Below are 24,873 nucleotides of genomic sequence, written 5' to 3' on the forward strand. Positions count from 1 at the left end.
ACAAAGGTGCCACCCTGTCTGCTGGCTTTGTTATCTTCACACCTCGGCTCGTATGATTAGGTAGAGGATGATTAGGGGGTCCATGACCCTCTTGGGGACACTCCCATGTGGCTAAATGTGGGACTCTCCATCAGTAGCTCCTTACACTACGCTGAGCTGGATGACTGAGAACCTTCACAGACATACTTCCAGGTGAATGTAACCCTACGGAGAAACTACAGCGAGAGTCAAGCGGCTAACTTTGGTGTTTTTACAAGTATCAGGTAATTTTATATGTGACTTTTCTATCAGCTGAACAAACTGTGCATGGATATTCACGCTAAAGTTAAATGCAGAGAAAGCGCAGAGTCTCTGCTTTCAGAAACAATTGGATTTGTTTCAATTGAGTGAACGGTTCAAAAGTTACAGTGATTTAAAAACACGTTGCAAAAACCTGTTGGATTGTGAGGTTCAGACATTAAAATGCAATTCTACATCCGGACACTAGAGGGCGCAGAGCGCGATGGTGGTACTGAACAGTGTTTTGGGGCGCAGAAGAAGAATTTCACAGAAAGAACTTCCTGTTATGAAGCTAACGCCAGCACAGCATGTGTGTCTTTTGTGTTCACGGTTTAAAGAAGATTTTTGTGTTTTCGTCTACTTGTTACCCAGGCTGACAGCAGCTTCACTGCCTCAGGTTAGTAAACACGCATTACAATGAATGTGCACGGCACACCTCACAGTGCAGGATGTTGTTCGGTCATTCGTACATCTCGGTAAAGGATGCAGGTCATTGTGTGTACATTGTGGGTTCAGGCTGCAGGCTGATTGATGCTAATGCAGAATACAGTGGAACCCCGACTTACGAAAACTTTCACGAAACATTCAAGTTACGAAGGCACTGAACGGCAATACTTCTGCCCGTGTTACGGCAAAATGCCCGCGTAACGAAATCCGCTGGCTCTGATTGGCTGAGCCTTCAATGCCCACAATGCCTTCCGAATCATGTGACAACCCCTTCACTTCCGTACTTGCGCTTTGCTGTCCACTTGAACCACGCAGCTAGCAAAATGAAGCGTAAAGTGCTGTCGATGAAAACAAAGAGAGAAATTATTGATAAATATGAGCGAGGTGTGAAACTTAGTGCTATTGCACGTGAGTATGGCCGAAATCCTTCGACCATAGGAACAATTCTAAAACAAAAAGAAGTCATCAAAGCAGGTAAGCCTTCACTGGGCACCACCATCATGTCCAAAAGGAGGACCCCCATACACGACGAGATGGAAAGGCTTCTCCTTGTTTGGATTAAAGACAAGGGAAAGACTGGCAATACCCTCACAGAGACTATCATTTGCGAGAAGGCGTCCTCAATTTATAATGATTTAGTAAGTAAGGCAGCTTCCGATGAGCAGCCAACGGCATCGATGTCCTCGCAGGAGGCACCCCTAACCTCCCCAGAGTTCAGGGCATCGCATGGGTGGTTTTACCGGTTCAAGAAGAGGACTGGCAACCACTCCGTTGTGCGTCACAGCGAGGCAGCAAGTTCCGATCACAAGGCTGCCGAAGAATTTGTTAAAAAATTTGAGGAACTTATAAATCAAGAAGGCTACATCCCCCAGCAGGTATTCAACTGTGATGAGACTGGCCTCTTCTGGAAAAAGATGCCGCGGCGTACGTACATCACCGTGGAGGAAATAAAGATGCCAGGCCACAAGCCCATGAAGGACCGTCTTACCCTCGCCCTGTGTGCTAATGCCAGTGGGGACTGTAAGGTCAAGCCACTCCTAGTGTACCACTCGGAAAATCCACGTGCCTTCAAGAAACACAAAATTTTAAAGGAGAGGCTCGAGGTTATGTGGAGGTCCAACCCCAAGGCCTGGGTGACCCGACAGTTCTTTGTCGAATGGGTCAACTTGGTCTTTGGCCCTGCTGTCAAGAAGTTCCTCGAGGAGAACGATCTCCCCATGAAGTGCCTGCTGATCATCGATAACGCCCCCGCCCACCCCTCTGGCCTCGAGGACGACATCCTGGAGGAGTTCTCGTTCATCAAGGTTCTCTTCCTCCCTCCCAACACGACCCCTCTCCTCCAGCCCATGGATCAGCAAGTGACCTCTAATTTAAAGAGACTGTACACGAAGCACATGTTCAAACGGTGTTCGGACATAACGGAGAGTACGCAGCTCAGCCTCAGGGAGTTTTGGAAATATCATTTCGACATCGTTGCATGCCTCAAGTTGATTTCTTTGGCATGGCGGGAGGTGAGTCGTCGAACGCTAAATTCTGCTTGGAGGAAGCTGTGGCCTGATGCTGTTGCTGCCCCTCGAGATTTTGAAGGCTTCGAGGGGGAACCTCAACCTGAAGTCAAGGTTGAGGAGATCGTAAATCTTGGCACCGCCCTGGGACTGGAGGTTGACGAGGAGGATATAAACGACCTCGTGCATGAACATCGAGAGGAGCTGTCAGCGGCAGAGCTGCAAGAGTTGGAGGCGATGCTGCACTCATCATTACAGCAACAATTCAGCGAGGAGGAGGAGGAGGCCGTCATACCATCGGCCGATATCAAGGACATTCTCTGCGCTTTTCAGAGGGTGGCCGCTTTTGTCGAACAAAATCACCCTGAAAAGAACTTTACCGCTCGTGCTATAGAGCATTTTGGTGACGTCTGCCTCTCCCACTTCAGATCCATTTTGAAAAGTAGACAGAGACGGACGTCGTTGGATAGATTTTTCACAACGAGGCCAGCAACAAGTCAACCTTCAGGTGAAAGTGTGCCTTAGAAGGCGAAAAGCAATGAAAGTAGCAGTAGTGATTAGTTCAAAAACATAAAAATGCACAAAAAATATAAAATAAAAAAAATTATACAAGTTTAAAAAATATGTAAGTTTTAGTTTTAATGTTTAGAACGTCATGTACATGCAGCATATGTATGCATGCATACAGTTGACACATATATACACTTATTCCTCTAATTTTGAGTTATTGGTAATGTTTTTACCCAAATACTTCTTAAAATACAAGCAGACATTACAAAGAAAGCTGAAGTGTTACTAATCGTGTAAAAATGTCTGAATTGTTTTTGTGGCCTTTCTTTTTTACTTGTAGTCTTTTAGATGTCAGGGCTGTTGGTGGATTAAAACTTTTTGTTAATAAAAAATAATGTTTTCTCTGGTCTTTAATGTGCACTTCAGTGTCTGTTGCACTACCTCCTGATGTAAAACCGGTCGGAGCGGGCACGCTCTGTTTTGCGTAACTATTTTTAAATCCCGGTAGCTCTGCAACCACGTGAGCTAGCGCAAAAATTTTTTTTGCATATGAAACCTGAGGAGTTGTACTTACATCTTATGCCATCAGCTTGTCCTCGGTCACAGTTTCCTTCCACATATAGCTTTGGAAAAACTGCATAAAAAGCGCTTGCAGCAACAAAAACATAATATTCCAGAAACACGCTTTGCCGATCTGATCAGCTGTTCATAACACTTCCTACATTGGAATAGACGTCAGCGCGAACTTTTGCATGTCCGCCATGACCTGCCCGAAACCGGAAGTGACGTCATTTTCGCGGAAATGTAGTTTTTTACCATCAGGGCCTCATGAGCCTATACTGGTGTTTTTAAAAGTTATGTTTGACTTTATGACTTTCTGTGTCGTTTCTGGAATGCTTAGGACTCATATTGCACTGCTGGAAATAGTTTATTTTGATGCATATGCTGCTTTTTTGCAAATTTGCATTATAATATTTATTTTCGTTTTTCCTGCAGTGTATAAAAATTGGTGTATTTCAAAAATAAAACTATTAAGACACTCAAAATAAATTTCCTGTGGTGGGAAACTGTTTTGTGCAACTTTTTTGTATTTACAGTTTTGAGGGATAAGCCTCTTAAATTTCTCTAACTAGAAATATATGTTAAAAAAAACAAAAACGATTTTCAATTATTTTGTAGTTTATTGCACTTTTTTGCAATTTATGTAATTACTATGCACTTAATTCATACATATTATTAAAATCTAGGCTATAATGGTTGTATTGATGTATAGCAACTTGAAATGCTCCCAAAAATGGCTCCACAGCATGTAAAAGTATAATATAAGCTCTGGTGGACTTGGTTCTATGGTAGGTCTTAAAGGGTTAAAGCGTGATTAATCTTTGAATTAAAAAAATCAAGAACTTTACACCCTAATGTTATGCCAGTTTCCCCCGTGGTGGTGCTGTATGTATGCATGCATACGTATGCTTTCTTCAGCCTCTGCCACCAAGAACTTCGTCTCCAGCCAGCATCGTCTCACTCAAAAGGCGCGACGGGTGCTTCGATTTACGAAAAACCGTCGGGAACAGATTAATTTCGTAAGTCGGGGTTCCACTGCAGTGTGTTGCTGGACTTAGTCCCAATATGCGTGCTTGTGTGTATGGTGTGTGTACTGTTTGCAAAGGTGCTCCGACGCTTTCGGAGACTGTGTCTCAGATCAGTTGGTGACAGTCGAACAGAAGTGTTGCAGACTTGCTTTTCAGGAGCTGCTACCAACAAACCACTAAATATTTCATCTGTGACACTTGTGAGGTTCCCTCAGACACACTCTGTCAGTCTTGTTGCTGTTAAAAGCAAAATATAAAAAAATCCACCATCTGTTCCACCGTCACAGTTAATCTGGAACACCGGGTGATTTAACGCTACTCCGTTTTCATACTTGGAAGTATTAGCATGTTATTGACTTGGATACTATATTGTTTTAAGCTATTGTGAATGTTTGTTCATTTTAAAGTGAAAACGCCATCTGCTTTTGGCACAAAGCTATCAAATTTGCAGCTTCAGTTAAGTGGGATGGTTTGTCAGACATCACCGTAACATAATCCTACGGTAGGACCGTTTGTCAAACGGTGGTTACATGATGTCTGGAGACTTTCTGGTTCAGTTTTGTTTGTTTAGCAACTTTTGCTCATTTGCGTAACCGCTGTTTTAGTCGTGGCTTGTTTTCTTTGCGTTTGCTGGTTGTAGAAATGGTTTCTATGAAGCGTTTCTTTTAGCTGAACGAACTGCTCGTGTGCGTGCGTGTTTTATACATGTGCTAAAGTTAAATGTGTTTGTGTGCTTTGGAGAAACGGCAGAGGATCAACAAAGGTTCAGTTTTAAAGTAGGTACTGCTCGGTGTCCAGTGTAGCGACATAGCTAGCTTTGCATCATACAGAGACGTGCTACTGGTGCTATGAAGTGATATGGGGAGTTTGTCTCTCTCTTTGTATTTGCAGTCCAAACAGCATGGAGAGAAACATTGTGTACTGCCTGCTGTGCAACAAGCCCCAGCATTCCATTTGGAATCACCTGAGCAAAGTGTGCCTGAAAGACGGCACAGCACAGGAGAGGGAGCAAGAAGCTTCCAGAGCTACTGCCTCCCAGAAGCTGTTTTCCAGGGAAGGTCGACTCTGGAGCATCTCGGAGCTGCAGGAGTTTTGCAAGGACGCAGCATCTTGCACCAAACTCTGCAGTCGCCTTCAGAGCCGTGGCTTTATCGTCACAGACACTCCCCAAACCTGCCCAACACAGAGGTCTGATGAGCTTATTGCCACTCTGGCTCACTTATACTGCAGGACACATACGCACTTTCAACACTGTCATACTGTCACCTTTGCAACAGCTCTGATAAGAAGGAAGTCCTCGCCGTGGCTAAAAAGGACATCGAGTATTTCCACCAAAAGCTTGCAGGCGGTGATTGTATCCCCAACGTTGCCATGACAACGTTCAGGCAGTACTGCGAGGCCATCCTGATGGTACAGCACGGTCTGACAGCAAGTGCTGTTCAGGAACTTTCTGTAAGCGCCGCCAACAAAAACAGTAGATTATAAGTGATAGTTGATGGAAGTGTGCATCACCCTAAGCTCCAACACTTTGTCCCACACACACAGGTGCAGGACTGGATGGAGCGAAGGGCAAGCTTGAGGATGACCATCCAGGAAGAAGAAGTAAGTCCTTTGTTCTCAGCAGCGACTCTCTTCCTGCTCTGTTGTTATAATGGTTGTCATTGATGGCTCTTGTCTCTGCAGCTGTTGGAGTGCTACTTTAAGAACATCCGCCCAGTGTCCTTACAAAACCAAAGAGCTGGCGGTGATGACGGGGGCAGGTTCTTCCTGGGAGAAGGTGGGGTCCCTCTGACCAACCCAGGAGGAGATGTACGGCGCCTGAGGGCCAGGTGAGTGCTGCACACCACTGGATCCATACTGGCAAAACGTAGCCAGTGTGGTCATAACACTCAAACACATGTGTTGCTGCGTTTGTTGGTGGATGTATAACTGCTTCACCTTTCTAATTTGGTTAGATACCTGCGCAGCGACACTGAGGATCCTGCGGCTGGGTCAGCATCACACTCAGCAGGAGGAGTAGAAACCTCGGGACAGGCCAGGTATGCTTTTCGTTTTTATGTTACCCACTAGCACAAGAAAACCTGCGTTACAAGTTTCCACATCCAAACTATTGGTGGATTTCTCTCTCATTCTGTGTAGGCCCATTTCCACAAAGCGCCCACCACTCAGAGAATGGGATGCCTTCCAGCGGACCTTCCCAGTAACCCTAAATGGAGAGCCACCTTCAAAACGCCGGTGTGTACAGGCTGGTTTTCCACACCACCGAGCCCACTACCGCAAGTGGAGGGATCTTCAGCTTAAGCAGAGAGTTCAGCACATCCTTGGTAAGCCCGTCATGCTAATGGCCGCTCGTCCTCCATTATTTACACCTCTAATATATACAAATAGCTCAGTAATACTTCACATCACAGAGGTTCAAATATATATGATTGACTCAGATGGTTGATTTGCATTATTCCTCACGTCTCGCTCTGGGACAGGGTGTGTCAGAAGAGGCAACGCCCCTCAGCGTGCAAGAGTACAGACGGCATTAGATAAGGAGACCTGGAGCACCAACAAGCCCACTGTTGATGCCGTCCTACAGGCCTGGGTTGCTCCACAGCCCAGGATCCAGGACAGCCAGTCCCTCATGTCCTCGATTACAGAGCAGAAATGGAAGGGCCTGGCTTTGAAGGACTTTGGTGAGGAAAAGGGCAAAGGTAAATGCACCTATCGTTTGGACCACACCCTCGTTTGACAGCAAGTCGACATTTCTAAAGAGCTTATGATGACTTCCTGTTTGCTCACAGGTGTCATCGCCCTGATGCCCTTCAACAAAGGAGACGTCGTCTGCGACTACCACGGGACGTGCATCACCAAAGCTGCAGAGAATCAGAGGCTGCGGTCAGGGTCTCTCTTCTTCTACAGGGGCGAGTGCCACAGGGTTGATGCCACTGCGCCCCCTTGTGCCTGCCACCTGCACAAGGACTCCTATGGAAGGCACATGAACCGTTGCCAAAGGAATCCAAACGTGAAGCCACAAAGGTTCACAATGAACTTCCCTGCTGGTCCTCGGGAGAGTGTGCTGTTCATCGCCCTGAAGGACATCGCGGTTGGAGAGGAGCTCCTGTGGGACTATGGAGTCTAGAGGTGGCACCGTGTTTTATGTCCCATACCATATCATGGTATGGGACACTTGTTTGTGTTTTTGAGTCGTTGCCTTCGTTGTTACCTTCTTTGTTGCCTTCTTGGCTCTCGCAGCAGGCTTCTTCTTGGTAGACCTTACCAAAGCATTGGTAAGACTGAAAGTGAATCATTATACAACACATTTATATGCACAGCCTCTTGATAAGATCTGAGTGGTATTTTTTCTTTCCTTCCAGAATCATAGCAGGTTTCATTTTCATAAACTCACTTTTACTACATGTTAACAATAAAGAGTCACCCTGAAGAAACTACTGGCATTCTGAAGTAATCCCAGGGATTAGTAATATGATTGAAAGGCAGTTTAAGCTGTTTGCTCGTTAGATGCTTTTGTACCATCGCCCTGTTTGTTGGATGTATCAGGAGTTTCTGCTGTTTCTCCAGTACTGCAGCTCTCCCTATTGTTTACATTTGGATTTCTGCCCATACCAACATGACTCCAATAGAGTGTATTTTACAATCAATAAAACTGTGTTTCTTTTAATATATTGCTGTGTTTTGTATAAGTTCAAACTCAAAACACTAAAGCTATTCTGTTAGACCTTTATGCAGGAAATACACTGCAGCCAAAACATTTCATAGTTCATCAATACTGACCAATATAATAAACTTAAAGCTGCACCATCCTCCATATTCTGGTGTTTTAAAGAGTACTTAGGTTGTTTAATATTACTGCTAACTAACAGGGTTAGCATGTCCCAGCAAAAAAAGAATAATAGGGCCCCACCCTCCACCTCGTGATGCTTAATCGACGTAATCAACTTTAATTTGATGCAAATGCACAGAAATCAATTATTTTTCTACAATAAGTAAACAGATTCAACATCTTTCTTCAACAGAACTGCAGACTGCGCAGGTGGTACCTTCCCAAAGGAAAAAGCACTACAGCTTACTGGGACCTAATAGTTACTATATACAATAATGGATTTCTATACATTTGACATCAGATAAAAACTTTGGTTGTAAGATTCAGATAATTATTTAATAAAAGTTGACATTTTAAATGAGAATAAGAAAGTATTTCTTCGTGCCCCCCTCTCCCTGTTAATGCCCTATACCACCTTTCACTGTTTATACCGTTACAAACTAATAATAATGATAATAATAAACATGGGCCATAAAAACTCAAAAATCGACGGCCGATGGCCAGTCCAGCTGTGGCTCCATATATTTTTCTCAGAGGTGAAATGCCGGTTGACTCGGTCCATCCCTGATGGAGTCTCCCATAAATCCTTTGGCTGGACATTTGACTTGAGTTGTCTTTATTTTTCCTTTGTTTGATGCTTTGCTTGGGTTTTGTTTTGTCTGACCTTTTCTGATTAAAAATATATATACCACTGGAAACCCTGTTGTGACAGCTGCAGTGGACACTTCAGGGCTCAAACTTTCTCCGATTGGCTCCAACCTTGACAGGCTCAGCCTGCTGCAACCAACAACACTAACTTTCCTCCACCGTGCACCTCAGGCCTCTGCAGTTACTGATGATCATCAGCCTTGGTTGGAGATTTCCAATACACCCAAACACTTCATTTGAACCTGAACTCACTCTTTACATGAACTTTCAGCCCAACACTAATGTGGCCCTAAGCTTAACTTCAGTTTCACACCACTGTGTGTAAACCCAGCTCCACTTGAACCCTCAAACACCAAACTAATGTTTTTATGGTCATTTTCATAAAAATATTGGAGACCACATTTAACGTAATTAACAAAAACATCCATGCCACATCATTAGAAACAGGCTTTGTTACAGGAAGTATTTCAGATTTGACAAACATTGTTCATGAAGAACAACATTATAGAAAACTTACATTTGAGGGAAATGTCAAATATGAACAAACATTTGTTTTTTATGTCTTTCTTGTTTTTACAAAAGGTTTAAAGTGACAAAAGTTCAAAACAGTTCTTACAAAACACTTAAGCAGAAGGTGTTACGGCCCAGTCTGGGGGTGCAGGTATGCAACATAAGGTTTATAAGGAAGTGACCCCGCCCTCATCGTGCTATGGAGACATGGAGCCAGCGATGAAGAGAGGAGGCTCTGTGCTGTGGGAGTGTTTAGAGTTTAGGTTTGCCAGCTTGTTTCATTTTGTTTTGTGTTTATTTTATCTGAAAGCGTGAAAAACGTGAAATGTCTCAACAAAATAAAAATGGTAAATATCATAAATTTACTTTAGAACGACTTTGGTTTGACTCTTTACACGTAATATGTAGAGTTATATGGGAGTTAGTATATAAACTCTTAACACCTAGTTAGCATGAATAAGTGATTTGGTATTTAACGCTAAATCAGAGTTAACGTACCAACTCTCCAATAAGAGTTAAATTAACTTATATAGACACTTTAAAAGAGCTGAAATCAAATCTGACAGTCTTCATTTGGACATGTTGGATTTGCTGTGTGGTAAGGCACCTGGGCCAGATGGCTTTCTGACTTTACAAAACCTTCCCAGAAAAAAGAATAATTCCACTTTTTAACATGTATGTAGAAGCATATCAAACTGAGGCTCTCCACCCACTGTGAGACAGGCAGTGAGTACTGTGAAACCTGCAGAACACTCATCATTTAGTCTGACGGGGGTTGACACTAAAATACTTTAAATGTTTAGCATGAAGATCAGACCCTTGGATCGCACATTTGATTCACTTTGTACCAAAGCATCAAGGGTTTCACAATATAAGAAGGGTTCTAATATAATTCATGAGAGATTTGATGCTAACAATGCAGCTTTATTATCACTGGACGCTCGTCAGGCCTTGGACAGAATAGACTGGTCAGATTTATTTAACGTCCTCCCAAGATATGGATTTGGAAATCATTTTCTCAGATGGGTTCAACTTTCGTAACAAACAATAGTTTTTAAACCTGTCACATTGGAGCGTTCCACTCATCAGGGGTGCCCGTTATCTCCAATGTTATGGAACCTCTGGTGATGACACTTAGAATGAGAGCTGTACTATTTGGTTTCCAGTTAGGAGATCGAGAGCAGAGATTGGCCCTAGGACCTAGACTAGGCTGTCTGTTAGCATAGCAAAATTAATGCTATAAATGGAGCTATTTAGACGATTTTCTGGCTATAAATGATTCAAAAATCCTCCGTCCTATTCCTGAACAAGGATGAAAGGTTATGCAAAGTTTTTATACTGAGTCACTTCCTCTGCCTCCTCCAAAAGAATCCTTTGAGAAGTTAAACGACATCTTTAATTGATTAATTTGGACTAACAAAAGTCCTAGATGAAGACTTGGCTTGTTGTACCTGCCGTATGAAAGAGGGGGTTACAATTCTCTAAACTTAAACTGTATCACTGGTCTGCACAGGTGCGCTCAGCCATGCTCTATTTTTATATATTATATATATATATATATATATATATATATATATATATATATATATATATATATATATATATATATATATATATATATATATATATATATATATATTACATATATATATGTAAAGTTTTTTAAGTTTCCACTTGACAGAAATGTGTTTTTGTTTGAGATTCCCGAGGATCGCACAGTGTCATCCTCCTGAAAAGGAAACACCTTGTGGCGTCAGGTGAGCTGCAAAAGGTGCTGTCAGTCACATGACCCTGAGCCTCAGCAGGAAGTCTGACCCCTTCATAATAAGAGCATGTTCCTCACAGACACCTGCACTAATCAGGCTGAGAACACGCTGGGCTGGAGTCACGTGATCGTTTTCTAGTTCAAACACAGCTGTTTCCTTTCCTGAGTTCTTATCACATCTCCTAAACATATTTCCTCCACCTCAGAACGTTTCTATCAAGGAAAAGTGGTTAGGAAAGGAGGTAGGAGACCACTGAGTACGTGGATGTGAAGGGCTTTTATTGTGAAATGTAGGGTAGGGAAAAGCTGTTCCGCACATGCGCGGTAGAGATCCTGCGTGAGCAGAGACTAGTCAGTTTAATAAGTTTGATGATTTGTTTACAATACAGAACAAAAGTAAACAAAGTTGGACGGTAGGGCATCATGGCGGCTTTATGAACGGTAAGAGGCGGGAACACGGGGGCGACGGTCAGAGAGAGGACATCAACAGGAGGAGGACCGGAAGCTGTTTGAAAGCCGTGAGCGGGAGTTTGTCAGCAGGGGGAGAAACCGACACCCGGAGCGAAGACATGGACCCCCTGCAGGAGCTCCTGGACCGGGTCAAGCCCAGCACCGAGGCGGTGAGTCCCACACTGACCCTGTTTGCCCGAACTGAGCGATAAATAACAGTCTACGTACATTCAGAGCCCTGCGTACGTACTGCCTGCATCATGACGTAAGGCAGAGCAGCAGCCAATCACTGTTTCGAGCTAATTCTATAGCAGAAATCCAGACAGAAAAGAGTGAATATAAGCATGTGAGCCTGTTTTATATTTATTATTGTGACCTCCGACCTGCTGCTTTGTTTCTTTAGGAGTCCCTGTGGTTAAAGAACATCTTCACCTTCATCTCTGAACACCTGAGTCCTGTTGTGTGTAGCTCCGCCCCCTCGCAGACAGGTGAGTTCCTGTTTGTTTGAAACAGCTGGCTGATAAATCAGCTGTACTTTAAATCCTTAATGACGATGTTCACTTATGAAACCAAATACTATTTAAACCATTATTTAAAAAGTGAAAGCAGGGCTCACCTGCCCTCACAGGTGTCATCAGTGCAGTCCAGTGTGTAGATGTGAGTGTGGTTCAAAGGTCAGAGCCATGAAGGTGACCGACTGTCAGTGAGGAACAGGGAGGACTAAGAGTCTGAGGATGAAGAGCAGCTGCTTCCTCAGGTGGTCCCACCTGTTGACACACCAGCTCTGGTGTCCACTTCAGGTGTTCTCAGTGGGCGGGGCTTCAGTTGTTTATGTTTATGTTTGTGTTTACCCTTTAAACTTTGTTTTCCCAGGTAACCACGGTGACCTCAGCCTCTTCGATCTGAGCATGTGTGCGGTGCAGGCGATCCAGCAGCAGATGTGTGTGGCCCACAGCTTACCTGTCAGCTACAGGTAACGCTCGCTGACATCATCGCTGTCGCAGGTCACGTGACCTGGCCTTACCGCTGTCCTCCCGTCTGTCCGCAGGCTGCTGTCCGTCTCCGAGCTCGTCTCCCAGCAGCACCTGGCCTGCGTCAGCAACCTGTCCTGGAGCACCAATCAGCAGAGAGCCTGGGCCAGGGAGGCGGAGCTCGCCGTGCCGCGTCAGAGGGCACTGCCGAGGGTCAACTTGATGCTGATTGGCTGTCTGAAAGAAGGCCCTGACGGAGAGTACAGGCTGACGGACGCCAGCGGCAGCGTCATGTGTGAGGTGAGTCAGAGGGGGAGGAGCCTAACCTTAACCCAGCAGGAAGAGGAAAGCACAGCAGTGGAGGGCCTACAGGTAACAGGAGGGCGACGGCGTTCACGCCAAAAACCTGAACATGAGGACCATTTCCTGACGTTGTCATCGTCCATCAGCTGGTTAGTTCTCAGGAGCTAATCTAATCTGATCTAATCTGATCTGATCTAATCTAATCTAATCGAATCTAATGCAGCTATTAAAACAAACGGCATCACTGCAGATCAGAGCTGATGAAGCTGTCATCATCAGTACAGGCTTCCAGCATCCACCCAGGACACACTCCCCCACTCTCTCACCCGCGTCTCTCTCTCTTTCATCCAGTGCCTGTCTCTCTCGCCCCTGTGGCTCGATCGTCCCGTTTTCCTCCCTCACTGGAACTACATCCCCCACAATGCATCGGACCAGGAAGAGGCCGCAGGCTTCTTGGAGCTGATTGGCTCCCCTGTCCTGTTGTGTCCTGGTGCTGAGCAGGGATTGGCTGCTGCTCCTGGAAGGGTGGAGCTAAGCGGAGCAGTGGGAGTCGGAGAGGCCGGCAGGCTGCTGAGGCACAGGTGGGTCACATGACCTCTGAACTGCAGTGGAGTTTCTGAGCAGTGTGTGCGTGACAGATGTGTGTGTGTGTGTGCTCCAGGGTCAAAGGTCAGCGGCTGAGCGTGTTCGGAGAGGTGGGCTCAGTCTGCCCTCTGCTGGCCGTGGCAGGAACGACCTTCTTTTGCTTCACACTGACGGATGAGTCGCGCTCGCTGCCCGTGCTCGTACAGGTACCAGCTCTCTGAGGATGATGATGGTGAGGAGGGACGATGAAGCTCAGTGTGTGTGTGTATGTGTGTGTGTGTGTGTGTGTGTGCAGGACAGCAGCCGGCTCAGCTGGATCCAGCGTGTGTGTGTCGGGCAGAGCGTGTGTGTGACAGCTCTACGTGTGTGTGCGCTACGAGGCTGGAGAGGAAACAACATCCTGTGTGTGACGAAGCGCTCCGAGCTGCACGCCGACTACACGCACACACAGGAACACACACAGGAACACACACACTCTGAGTCCCTGCTGCTGATGTCACAGCCTGCTGAGGACGACTGTGAGGAGGCGGAGCATGAGGAGGTGGAGCTGGACCAATCAGCTGTGAGGATAAAGCAATCCAAAGTCATCAGCTACCAGGTGAGAGCGCTCTGAGCTCTGATTGGCTACCACATGTTTGTACCTGTGTGCTGATTACTCAGCCTCCTCTGCTGTGATAGGGCATGGTGACTGAAGTTGTGAGTGAGGGGGCGGGGCTCTACGTGCTGGATGGGAAGGTGGGTCTGTGCGTGGCCTATCAGCCGGCGGCGAAGAGGAAGCTGAGGGCGGGAGACAGAGTGGAGGTGAGTCACATGACGTCATCATGCCCGTTTGTGTTCGTGGCAGCCACGACTAATAAAGTTTGATGGTTCCTCCTCCTGCAGTTGCATCACGCCCACTTCCTGTACCGGCCCTGCCCGGACTTCCCTCCCAGCATGCTTTGCACCTGCCTGCGCTCCAGCCTGAGGGTGACGGCCTTCAGCAGGGCGGGAGGCTCGCCACCCGACAACCGCTGCCCGGGAGATGGGGTGTTACCACGGTTACTGCTGCAGAGAAACACAGATGTGTCCGATTACCTGTGGACGTGTCACCTAAGCTCGCAGCTGGCTCACAGGTGAGGCTCCACCCACCACCACCTGTCCACAGTCAGAGACAGCAGAGCCTAACCTTTGTCCTCCTGTCCTCCACTGGCTCTGGCTTGTTTCCTGGTCCTGGTCTTGGTCCTCACTCTCGTCCTGCTCCTGGTCCTGGTCCTGGTCTTGGTCCTGGTCCCGGTCTTGGTCCTCAGTCTGGTCCAAGGTGTGTGGAGGCAGCAGTGTGTGTGCTTGCTGTCCTGGAGGCTGATGGAGACTCTGAGCAGAGCTGGAGGACGAGGACGCAGAGACATCTACTCCGAGATGCTGGACGAGCCTCACACCTGTCCTGTCACTCAGGTAGGTCCCACTCTCACCTGTCTTCCTTACAGGTGAGTGTGGAGCATGCTCAGTGTGCTCTGTGTCCCTGCAGTACAGCGTGTCCTCGGCGGTGCGTCAGTACCTCGGTGTGTCGGAGCTCCTGGAGTCCCTGCAGACTGACTGCTGGTCTTCGGCCCCTCTGAGCTCTCTGCTGCCCCCTGATGGCTCCAACCTGACCTCCTCCCAGATCAACGGGTTCCTGTCCTGGTCTTGCAGGACTCTGTCCTCCGAGCCTCGGGGTGGAGACGCTGTCAGGTAAGGTGACAGCAGCTCCTCACATGAAGTCATGTGATTACGTAACAATGATTTTTGCCGGTTTGTGTGTCAGGCAGCGCCCCCTGCTGCTGGTCGGCGTGCTGGAGCTGCCGTCACAGACGTCTGAGTTCAAACACTCGATGCAGCTCAGAGACGCCGCGGGAGCTGCAGCCTGCGTGCTGACGGAGAGCAGCGAGGAGGAGGAGGGAGCGCAGAGGGCGGTCTTTAACAGCGCCTGGATCGGTACAATGCACGCACACAGACACACACAGGGACACACAGCTTTATTCTTTAATGTGTGTGTGTGTGTGCTGCAGGTTGTCTGGTGGGTGTGGTGCAGTTCACCATGGTGACAGAGAGATTCCTCCAATCAGATTTCCCCTCCTACCAACACCTGGACCAGGACAGGTTCATCACACACAAACACTGCAGGTACACACACACACAACCTGCAGCATGCTGACTGCTCATTGGTCCATTCTCTGTGATGTAAGAGGGCGTCTGATTGGTTCAGGATGTGAGCTTCCTTCCTGGTTGTGAACATTATGAGTTAAATAAAGCTGGGTTCAATTCACAGGGTTTACCTGCAGTTCTCTCTGGACCACCTGCACATCCTGAGTCCATCTGTTGCCATGGAGACACACCTGAGACACAAGGGGGAGGAGCCAGGAGGGGATGTCACTGCCAGGAAGCAGACAGTAGAAGAAGAGACTGCTGGGAGTAAGAGGAGGAGAAGAGAAGAAGAAGAAGGAGGAGACTCCGGCAACCCCTGGCCCTGTGTCTCCATGGTGATCAGTGTGCAGCAGAAGGAGGGTGTGTCCTGGAGGAATACAGGGGCGGAGGCAGAGGATCAGGAGGCAGGGCTGAGATTGTGCTTCTCAGTGAAAGCTGCTGTGATTGGTCCAGTGGTCAGCTGGAGGCGGGACCCAAAGAATGAGCCAATGACAGAGAAAGAAAGTGAACAAAAGCAGGAGAGAAAGGTGAGAGACGCACCTGTGTGTGTGTACCTGAGCTCACCTGGATACACAGTTACGTGTGTGTGTGTGCGTGTGTGCGTGCAGGTGGTGCTGGCGTTCTCAGGTGTGTGTACGCGGTGGTTTCCTGTCCTCCAGCCTGGATGTTTCTACAGACTCATCGCCGCTAACACTCAGGTATCAACCCAGCTTTGATGATGTCACTAAGGGGTGTGGCCAGAGGTTCGCCTCATCGGTCTCTGCTCTCTGATATTAGTACACATGAACACGTTTTTCAGCTTTAACTGTAGTTGTTCACACACTGAGGTTAATTATGGAGTCCCACAGGGTTCAATGCTGGGACCAGTTCTGTTTACATTACACATGCTTGCTTTTGGCAGCAGCATCAAAACACACAGCTTACATTTTTACTGCTATGCAGATGATACCCAACATTCCTGTTTGTGGGGGAGTTGATATGACCTGAATCCTTGCAGCTGATTGGCCCATGTGTCTGTCAATCAGGATCCCAGTGTTTTGATTGGCTGTGGAGTTTCTGGGCGCAGTGGGGTGGATCTCCACGCTGAGTCAACCCTACAAGTCAGACGTGGTTGGAGATTCCACACTCTGACACGCCCACTGCTGCTGCCCACCTGCAGACAGGTAACACTCGGTTTGCTCCCCGTCTTCCTCCAGGACCCTTAAACTTTTTTTATAGAGATTGACAGACCATGTGACTTTCACGCATTGCATTGTGGGTACAAGTGGCAACAAAATCAAAACACTGCATCAAACACTAGCATTTCCAGCACCAGTAATCATCAATTCTGCTCTTTTAACCCCTACTTGCATTTTATTTGCCCCAAAAACAGTGATGTACAAAACGACGGAGAACACGGCTCCGCACAAAGACAGATGTGACGAAAAGGCAAAAAAAAAAAAGGACGAGTAAAAACTCAAAGGAGTGAAAGGGTCAGACCCACACGAGCATACAGAGTGGAGTAAGGACGTTAGCGTGCTGCCCAACTTTCATCACACACATATTTACTATTATATGGTCCTAAGTGTGAGTGCATACACTCACAAAATGTTTAGTAACTTCAGATCCTGCAACAAGCCCAGGTCCAGTTTACTTTGGTGATTTGGACTATTCCATTTCACCGCTGGGGTGGCAGAGCAGGTCAGCCAGTAATCAGAAGGTCACTGGTTCGATCCCAGGCTGCCTCCTGGCTGCCCAAATATCCTTATATTAACCCCCTATACTAACCCCATGTCTGCCTACTGGTGGTGGTCAGAGGGCCCGGTGGCGCCAGTGTCCGGCAGCCTCGCCTCTATCAGTGCGCCCCAGGGTGGCTGTGGCTACAATGTAGCTGCCATCACCAGTGTGTGAATGATTGAATGTAGTGTAAAGCGCTTTGGGGTCCTTAGGGTCTAAGTCAACTATACAAATGCCATTTACCGTTTATTTAGCTGTTGTATTGTTTCTTTATCTCCAGGCCAACACATCTATTTGTTGTTTCAGGTTGTAGTGTTACACAACATTTTCAGATCTAATAGAAATAAAATAAGTGTTTCATAATTCATTCAATTTGTCTTTATTTATAACTGGCATCATTGTTTCATTCTATTATAGAATCTTACAAGAAAGAGGCAAAATTATATTTATATTATATAAATATATTTCAAAACAACAAACTGGAAAACAGTTATTCATCACTTGATTGCTTCAATACAACACGTGGGCACATATATGCGGACGTTTCGTGGCTGTTTTGATCTCGCTCTCTCTCTTAACCGATCAAATCTGGCTGTGGAAGCAGCTTTAAACTCGGTATGACCAGGCTGATAGAGGGGCCCAGTCTGGATCACATTCCTGCATTTTGTAGGCTGGTTTTCCTACAAACACAACAAACATTAACCCGCAAAGCCACAGTGAACAAAGCAGCATAGCAACGAATTCAATTCAAATCAATATAAGACTTATTTGTAACCTACATCAACAATTATGATAAATTACGTAATAACTACAACAGAAGACTTGATAATACAACACAGTTAATAATACAGCAGCTTCTTGCCATTTTTTGTGTTTCTTTTTATTACTGTGTGTCTGTTTTCATGTGAAAGCCTGCACGCGCTAGTACCACTTGCCACTCGTACCCACAATCCTTTGCAGTTTTACCCCAGAATGACGTCACATTTTCCATCTCTATTCTCTATGTTTTCAGGCCGTCCCACCCACAGTCTTGTCTGTCTCAGAGGTCTTAGACTGCAGGTAAACTGCTCGTCCCTCACTGAGTCGCCCCCTGTGGCCATCTGAGGAACTGCAGCTGCAGCCTGCTTTAAACTCTTACTGGTGTGTGTGTGTGTGTTTCAGCTCAGAGCTGGTGTGTTTTCAGGGTGTGGTGTCTGAAAGGATCAGTGTGAACAACAGGACTGTCCACTCTGGACACACACACTCAGGTACAAACACAACATGGGGGTCTATGGGGGCGACTCACTGCTGCCTCTGCTGGACACTCGAGGAACTGCAGGCATCAGTGCTTCAGGTACGAGTCTCAGGTCTGACTGTTAGCTGAATGTGTGTGTGTGCAGGTGTGCGTCTCACTCTTTGTGACCAAGCTGGGAGGAGTCTGCAGGTGTACCTGGACTTAAGCCACACCCCCTACCCACCTGGCCTGTTGCCGGGCAACATTCTGCTGTTGTCTGGTTTCCAGAGGAGGCTGTCCAGGTGAGACACACATAGACAGGCTTATAAATGTTTGGACTCATTTCCAACAATGTTCACTACAAAGTTACGCCGATGGTTACGTACCTGTGTGGTTTACCTGTGTGTGTGTTTCAGGACAGGAAGTGTGTACTGCACGTACTTACCTGTCAGCTCCATAACTGTGGTCTCCCTGGGAGACAGCAGGTAAGTTTACAGGTAACGTCTGGTTCACGTGTTTGTCGTGCTGTTGTTTATTTGTTTGTTTGGTTTCTATCAGCTCGGCCCAGCCTCCTCCTCCTGCTCCCATCATGCACCTGGGCGAGTGGGCTCTGAGCAGCAAGCAGAGGTGCGCTGTGGGACAGGTCAAAGGTCACGTGGTGTGTTTCCTGTTCCTGCAACTGCAGTGGAGCTGCTCGCTGTGTGGCAGCGTGTACACACAGGTACTGCATAAAATACACACAGTGTGTACAGGATGTGTTTAGTTGTAGTTTCTCGGGTGCAGTACTCAGAGTGCTTCATGTGTTGTTAGCGTGTTGGTGGTGTGTTAGTGTCGGTGCACGTAAGTAAAGTGTGGTTTTGGAGGAAACTGCTCACGATTTCAGGTGTGTGTGTGTTTACCTGTTGCTCTCTCTCTCTCAGGGCTGCAGCAGCTCTCAGTGTCGCTCGACCTCGTCAGTGTTTCAGTCCAAAGCAAAGTAAGAGCAGCTTCCTGTTGAGCTCACCTGCTGATGTTAATCACCTGGATCAGTCAGGTGACAGTCACATGATCAAACCATGTCGCTCTTCGATCAGGCTGGTGATTGATGACGGGACAGGTGAGGCTCACGTCTGGTTCTCCGCTGCTCTGGTTCGTGCTCTGCTGGGATTGGCTGATACTCAGTGGGAGGGGCTTCAGAGAGCGCTCAGGGTCAGAGGTCACATCAGAGTCTTCCCTCGTGGGCAGAGCCAGGTCAGTAGCACCTGTCAGGTGTATATGTTTACCTGTCACAGGTGAGTCACGTGCTCATCGTCGTCTTTAAACTTTATTTTGTCTTTAAAATTTAAGATGAGGCTTTAACTTTGAAAGGGCACATCCTGTTTGCATCCTGGTAACAGCTCCGTCTGCTCACACCTTTACTGCTGAACTGGTTTGGGGGCGTGGCCACTTCCACCTTTAAAAGTCTGTAGGTGTGACGGACCCACGCTGGGCTCACGTGAACAGGAGGGAGGGGCCTTACAGCCGTGTGTTGTGTTGTGACTCCACCCACTCAACCTGAAGAAGCAGCAGGTGGTGTAGTTCTGAGGGTAATCAGGGCTGACCAGCTCCATGTTCACTGCAACACCACACCTCCCACATGGAGGGTGGAGACCACAGGGGAGGGGCAGGGCAGCGCGAGGCATTTAGGACTTGGGTCACACCAGGAGAACCCACAGGGCCCCTCCACCCACAGGTGGAGCTGTGTTAACTGGATATAAGTTTTTGTCCTTTACTGCAGAAAATAATTCTAATCATAAGAAAGTGAGATTAGTGTCAAAAACACAAACGTGGAGTCTAAACTGAGACGTTTCAAATAACAAGAAGACGTTTTAACTCCATAAACTGTGACACGAGACTCTTTATGATTAATGAGCACTTTATGGTTTGAACTCATCTGTTATTTGTTATTTACTTTGCAAAGATCCGTTTGTAGACTCAAGTTCAAACTGAGGGTTTTATTCATATTTACAGTCGGTGTGAAAACGTCAGAAGGTTTGAGTGAAAAGAGAGAAACAGATGTTTGTGAGGATTCACATTGTGGATATCTGAGGTTATCAGAGTGTCAGGAAGGGAAACCTGAAGAAAGTCAAAGAGCCGCCCAGCACAGAACAAGCCTGTCAGAGCAAAGCCTCTACAGGCTGCACAGGGACGCGCTGTGAGCTCACAGAGCTTCACGTCTGCAGACACCTTCAGCCACACTGCTGAGTCGTCCTGTGGAGGTGAAACGAGAAGAAGATGCAGCTACAACCCAAAGAACAGCGTCCACACAGTGAAGCACGGTGGGGACACTGTGGTGGGGCCACCACAGAGAGAAACAGGCGTCCTGCAGGACGTTTCCACAGGGCCGAGCCGTGAGTCTGCAGAGACATAACCTCTGTGTCTGTCTCAGGTGTGTGACGGGGACGCTGACGACTTCCTCCTCCACTTCCTGTTGTCTCTGTGCAGCAGTGATGTCATGATTCGGCCGTTCAGCCTCACCTGCAGGAAACACACCAACCAGAGACCAGAAGGTAACCCCACCCTCACCACCCTGACCACCCTGACCAACCTGACTGCAACCTTCAGAGTCGTGTGTGTGTGTGTGTGCGTGTGTGTGTGTGTGTGTGTGTGTGTGTGTGTGTGTTTCAGAGGTGAGGAGGTTCACTCGAGGAGACAGAGAGTTCCTGACCAGACTGGCTCCTCCCCTTCAGCTCACCTGTCTGCACCTCCACCCTGACTGAGCTCCACCTGCTTTGTTCTGACTTCACCTGTTTTACATGTTCATGCAAATAAAACTTTATTGTTCCTCCTGTCACACGGTATCTCACCTTCACTGACTACAGGAAGTGATCCCTGTGAGTGGCGCCCACATCAGAGACGTTCTCAGATGGTGATTCATAAAACCTGAACCAGTAAAATCTGACAGTAGAAGGATGATGAGTGAAACTGGTTAATCTGGTGTTTGTGGCACAGAAGGTTTGACCTCCACTGTGTCACACGTGTACCTGAACAGGTGCGCCGTGCGGCTCTGGGTCAGGTGTAACTCCCACAGTGAAGTAAAACTAAACACTGAATGTGTTTCAGTTTGTTTACAGACGTCAGACGGTGAAAGCTTCAGCCTGACGAGGAAAGAATCAGTCTGCTTTAAATCACACTTACTTTAAAATGAATTCCTCCTGACCTTCATGTGTTTTGTATTATTTGATCTTATACTGAAAGAGTTGATCCATCGACACATTTTAACCCTGCAACATTTCACCGTGTTAGTTTGTCATAAATTGGACTATTTTAGGATTTTAGTTCATCTTTCCAATAAAGCTGGCAGCTCTGAAACAGCTGTTCTCTCTGAGGGTGTTTTACATGTAAATAAAAGTGAAATAATTAAATGTAAGTCCAGTGGAGCTCCTCAGGGCTCTGTGCTTTCACCACTTTGATTTCTATGCTAATGAGTGTCAGAGCACGTCAGCATTAGTCCTTCAACATGGTCACAGCCACTGATGAAGGTGTTCAAATGTACTCCCGGAACATCAGCTTCTGTTCTAAGCAGGGAAAGCTGTGATGATAACCTGCTACGAATGGAGGAAAAATACATATTCCCATTGACTCCTTTGTTAGACAACACTGCCACCATGAGGACACAGTGGAATATTGAACTCGGGTTACATATGGCCACTAGAGGGAGATGTTCCACTTTAAAAACTAACATGGATACAAGCAGATCATCAGTGATGCTTCCTCACCTGGTAAATACATAAACACATAGCACGTTGAGCATGTGCAGTTCCTAATAAAAAGCTTGATTTTACCTAACTGTGGATAAAAATTACTTTCACTTAAATGTGTCCTGAAATATTCTGTGTACTCTGTGACTGTGGGGTTCAGCTGTACTTCCTGATCAGACTGTAATATTTCTGATATAAAGTTAAGAACAACTCGTGTATTCCAGAGTCAAGTGAAAATATGTAATACTCACAGTCAGGAGTAAAAAGTACTTTCTGCTTACAGTCTGTACTCTGCTGATCAGCACGACACCAGCAACGTTAATGCGCAGCAAGTGAGCTTTTAAGGTAAATGGTGAATTGACGAGTCCCTTTATCCTTCTACTTGTGCACTTTGTGCCGCAAGCCTCATTCACCTGTTCTACACTTAAGTGATCTAACATTCACCCTCCAATGAATGCTTCAAAGAGCAACTTGGGGTTCAGTTTCTTAACTAAGGGCACTCTGGCAGAATGGAGTGGCCAGGGATCAACCAACCTTCCAATCAGTAGATGATCTCTGCCTTCACATGATTCACAACATCAGCGTCTACACTGAAAGCATTCCACCTTAAACAGCTGCTGTAGGCAGTGTCACAGTGAACGTTATTTGTTGTTTGTTGGCTGTTAAAGAAGAGAATGAATGTGGGAAAATTTTGCTATTTTTCAAACCAATAAGAAAGTTACTTTGAAATAACATTGATAAGGTGATATTAATGATGCTTTCATATTGTCACTTACATTTTCTCTAATACTGATGGGCCCTTTCAGACCCACATCTCTGTTCTGTCCCTGTGTCATTTTTAGATAAAATCCTTATATACTTTCAAAAAACCAAAAAGAAGAATTAAAAAGACTTTAACAGCACTTAAACACCACACCCCAAAACTGAGGCCCCCGACTGGTCAGAAGGTTCAAGCTCAGGTCAAAGGAGCATAAAAAGTAAAGTGATTAGATGCAATCACAGGTACAATCAGTTAAAGAGACTACTTCAGTCTCTTAAAGGTGAAAAACAAACAAACAAGCAAAAACAATTATCTAGCACAAAGTCAGTTAAAGTATATGAAAAAAAAAGTCTTTCTCTCTTTTTTTGGTTTTCGTAATACACATTTGGACACTAGGGGCAGTTACTTTTTGAGGGACTGTACTAATAAAGGAAGGCTGTAATTTCTGGTTTTGGCCAGTGGGGGAACTCAAGAGTTGATAGTGGTATTTCTATAGCAGGTATGAAAGCAGTGACCATGGCTTTATCCCAATTCAGGGTCTGCAGCCTTAAAGGCCGCATTTTAAGGCCGATTACGTCACCGCGACGCGACGAAGGCTGTCCCAATCCAAAGGCTGCTCGAAATCCGGCCCTGAAATGCATCCTTAATTTCCCTGAATTTTAAGGACGTGGCGGTGTAGACTTCGTGGCCCAACATATCCCAGAATGCATAGCACGGCGGTGGGTGTGGATAATTTTGGCGAAAAAAACGGCGGATGAGGGGCACCGAAGAGTAAACTTTAAGTAAGTACTGAATATTATGTCACTTATTTATGTGCAAATGTTTAATAATGAAGAACATTAAAACATTACTGTTGGCCACATGTCGGCAAAGTTATATGACATTAGTGACGTTTGTACTAACTTGGTTTTACAGCCTTTACTTTAAAATATACGCCGTTCAATAGCTGACCTTAATCAGAGAATGATCAAAGCTCATGTAGAAACACACAAACAAATGAACAAAAGATTTTCTCCTTCATTTCTGTCAAACAAAGCTTTACGAAACGTTTCCAGCTGTTAGTATCATGGTTGCTAGGCAACCTGGGCAGCGCGACGGAGGTTAGATTTCACAAGCCTCGCACTTCCGGCCTTAGCGGTCTTTGAGTACGTGGCCCTTGAGGATCGTTGAGGCTGCAGATCCTGAATTGGGATACAGCCTATGTTATTTAAAGGCTGCATGATTAATGCAAGAGAAGAGCTAACATCAATACAATGAGGTGAGTCTGTGAATGAAGCAGCAGCAGAGCTGTTTGGACTTGTTACTATTTTTACCAAACAACCTGTATTAAACTTAATGTAGTTTAATACAGGTTGATTAGCAGCTAGCTTGTCTCTGTCCAGAGTTAAAGATAAAGAGCAGCAGTACCTGGGCCTCTTTGTTCTGATGGTTTTTGGTCCATAGCTGACAGCTTCACATCTCTGCAGAATAAAATGAAATACCACAGGTGCAAGTGCAGCAGCACAGCTATGGAAAAACATGTTTATTATTTGTAACATTGTATTATAAAGAGAATGTCTTATGATCATTATAAACAACAACACATTTTCACAGACTTCTTACCACCTCTGTTGTGAAACGCAGAGGGAGCACAAAGAACTGAGGGGGAGTTAATGTGAAAAAAAGGTGGACGACCACAAAGCTGCCATCTTTTTTCACTGCAGTCTGACACTCTTCACCACAGAGGACAAAGTACACGTGTTCTCACAGCATGAACACTTTTATTTGTCAAACCAGAACACCCTGCGGTGAGAAGTCTCACCAGCTTCAGGGTACAAATACAGTTAACTGGTATCATCAACATGATGAATTTCTTTCTATCAGAAACAGGATGCTGGACGACTGCAGAGCTGTTAGCTTCAGTTAACCACAGAC

The 24,873-nt window shown here is 46.2% G+C and overlaps 2 protein-coding genes across 3 annotated transcripts; both read left to right on the forward strand.

Annotated features, from left to right (window-relative positions):
• The first annotated feature begins 555 nt into the window (after nt 1-555).
• LOC102800252 (uncharacterized) lies at nt 556-7,955 on the forward strand. Of its 2 annotated transcripts, none has more exons than XM_087838704.1 (9): nt 556-676; nt 5,222-5,518; nt 5,608-5,782; nt 5,876-5,932; nt 6,014-6,159; nt 6,286-6,369; nt 6,470-6,654; nt 6,811-7,029; nt 7,120-7,955. In XM_087838704.1, the coding sequence occupies exons 2-9, from the start codon at nt 5,232-5,234 to the stop codon at nt 7,455-7,457; spliced, it is 1,491 nt and encodes a 496-aa protein (XP_087694830.1). In that variant the 5' UTR covers nt 556-676; nt 5,222-5,231; the 3' UTR covers nt 7,458-7,955. The 2 variants fall into 2 exon arrangements, with proteins under 2 accessions (XP_087694830.1, XP_087694831.1); XM_087838705.1 differs by lacking the exon at nt 556-676 and adding an exon at nt 5,063-5,106.
• A 3,457-nt stretch (nt 7,956-11,412) lies between these two features.
• LOC102796387 (CST complex subunit CTC1) lies at nt 11,413-21,290 on the forward strand. The gene is made up of 25 exons (XM_087838888.1): nt 11,413-11,702; nt 11,936-12,020; nt 12,406-12,505; nt 12,581-12,803; nt 13,158-13,387; nt 13,468-13,597; nt 13,687-13,989; nt 14,070-14,192; nt 14,274-14,503; nt 14,678-14,822; nt 14,896-15,098; nt 15,172-15,341; nt 15,416-15,530; nt 15,676-16,078; nt 16,160-16,249; nt 16,577-16,714; nt 18,280-18,326; nt 18,429-18,514; nt 18,647-18,782; nt 18,897-18,965; nt 19,039-19,201; nt 19,401-19,456; nt 19,554-19,710; nt 20,888-21,008; nt 21,127-21,290. Exons 1-25 carry the CDS (start codon nt 11,517-11,519, stop codon nt 21,216-21,218), a joined length of 3,801 nt encoding a protein of 1,266 aa, XP_087695014.1. The 5' UTR covers nt 11,413-11,516; the 3' UTR covers nt 21,219-21,290.
• The last annotated feature ends 3,583 nt before the right edge of the window (nt 21,291-24,873 follow it).

Source organism: Neolamprologus brichardi, chromosome 3 (genome assembly GCF_056152115.1).
Source record: "Neolamprologus brichardi isolate AB-2024 chromosome 3, ASM5615211v1, whole genome shotgun sequence".
In the NCBI taxonomy this organism is placed as follows: domain Eukaryota; kingdom Metazoa; phylum Chordata; class Actinopteri; order Cichliformes; family Cichlidae; genus Neolamprologus; species Neolamprologus brichardi.

What these genes read in the sequence shown, in the direction of transcription:
- LOC102796387 (XM_087838888.1), top strand. Translation starts at nt 11,517, where the DNA reads ATGAACGGTAAGAGGCGGGAACACGGGGGCGACGGTCAGAGAGAGGAC. An exon ending in TGCTGCCCACCTGCAGACAG is followed by an intron (nt 16,715 to 18,279) that starts GTAACACTCGGT and finishes CTATGTTTTCAG; the next exon opens with GCCGTCCCACCCACAGTCTT. An exon ending in GTCTCCCTGGGAGACAGCAG is followed by an intron (nt 18,966 to 19,038) that starts GTAAGTTTACAG and finishes GGTTTCTATCAG; the next exon opens with CTCGGCCCAGCCTCCTCCTC.
- LOC102800252 (XM_087838704.1), top strand. Translation starts at nt 5,232, where the DNA reads ATGGAGAGAAACATTGTGTACTGCCTGCTGTGCAACAAGCCCCAGCAT. An exon ending in GTGCTGTTCAGGAACTTTCT is followed by an intron (nt 5,783 to 5,875) that starts GTAAGCGCCGCC and finishes CCACACACACAG; the next exon opens with GTGCAGGACTGGATGGAGCG. An exon ending in GAAACCTCGGGACAGGCCAG is followed by an intron (nt 6,370 to 6,469) that starts GTATGCTTTTCG and finishes CATTCTGTGTAG; the next exon opens with GCCCATTTCCACAAAGCGCC.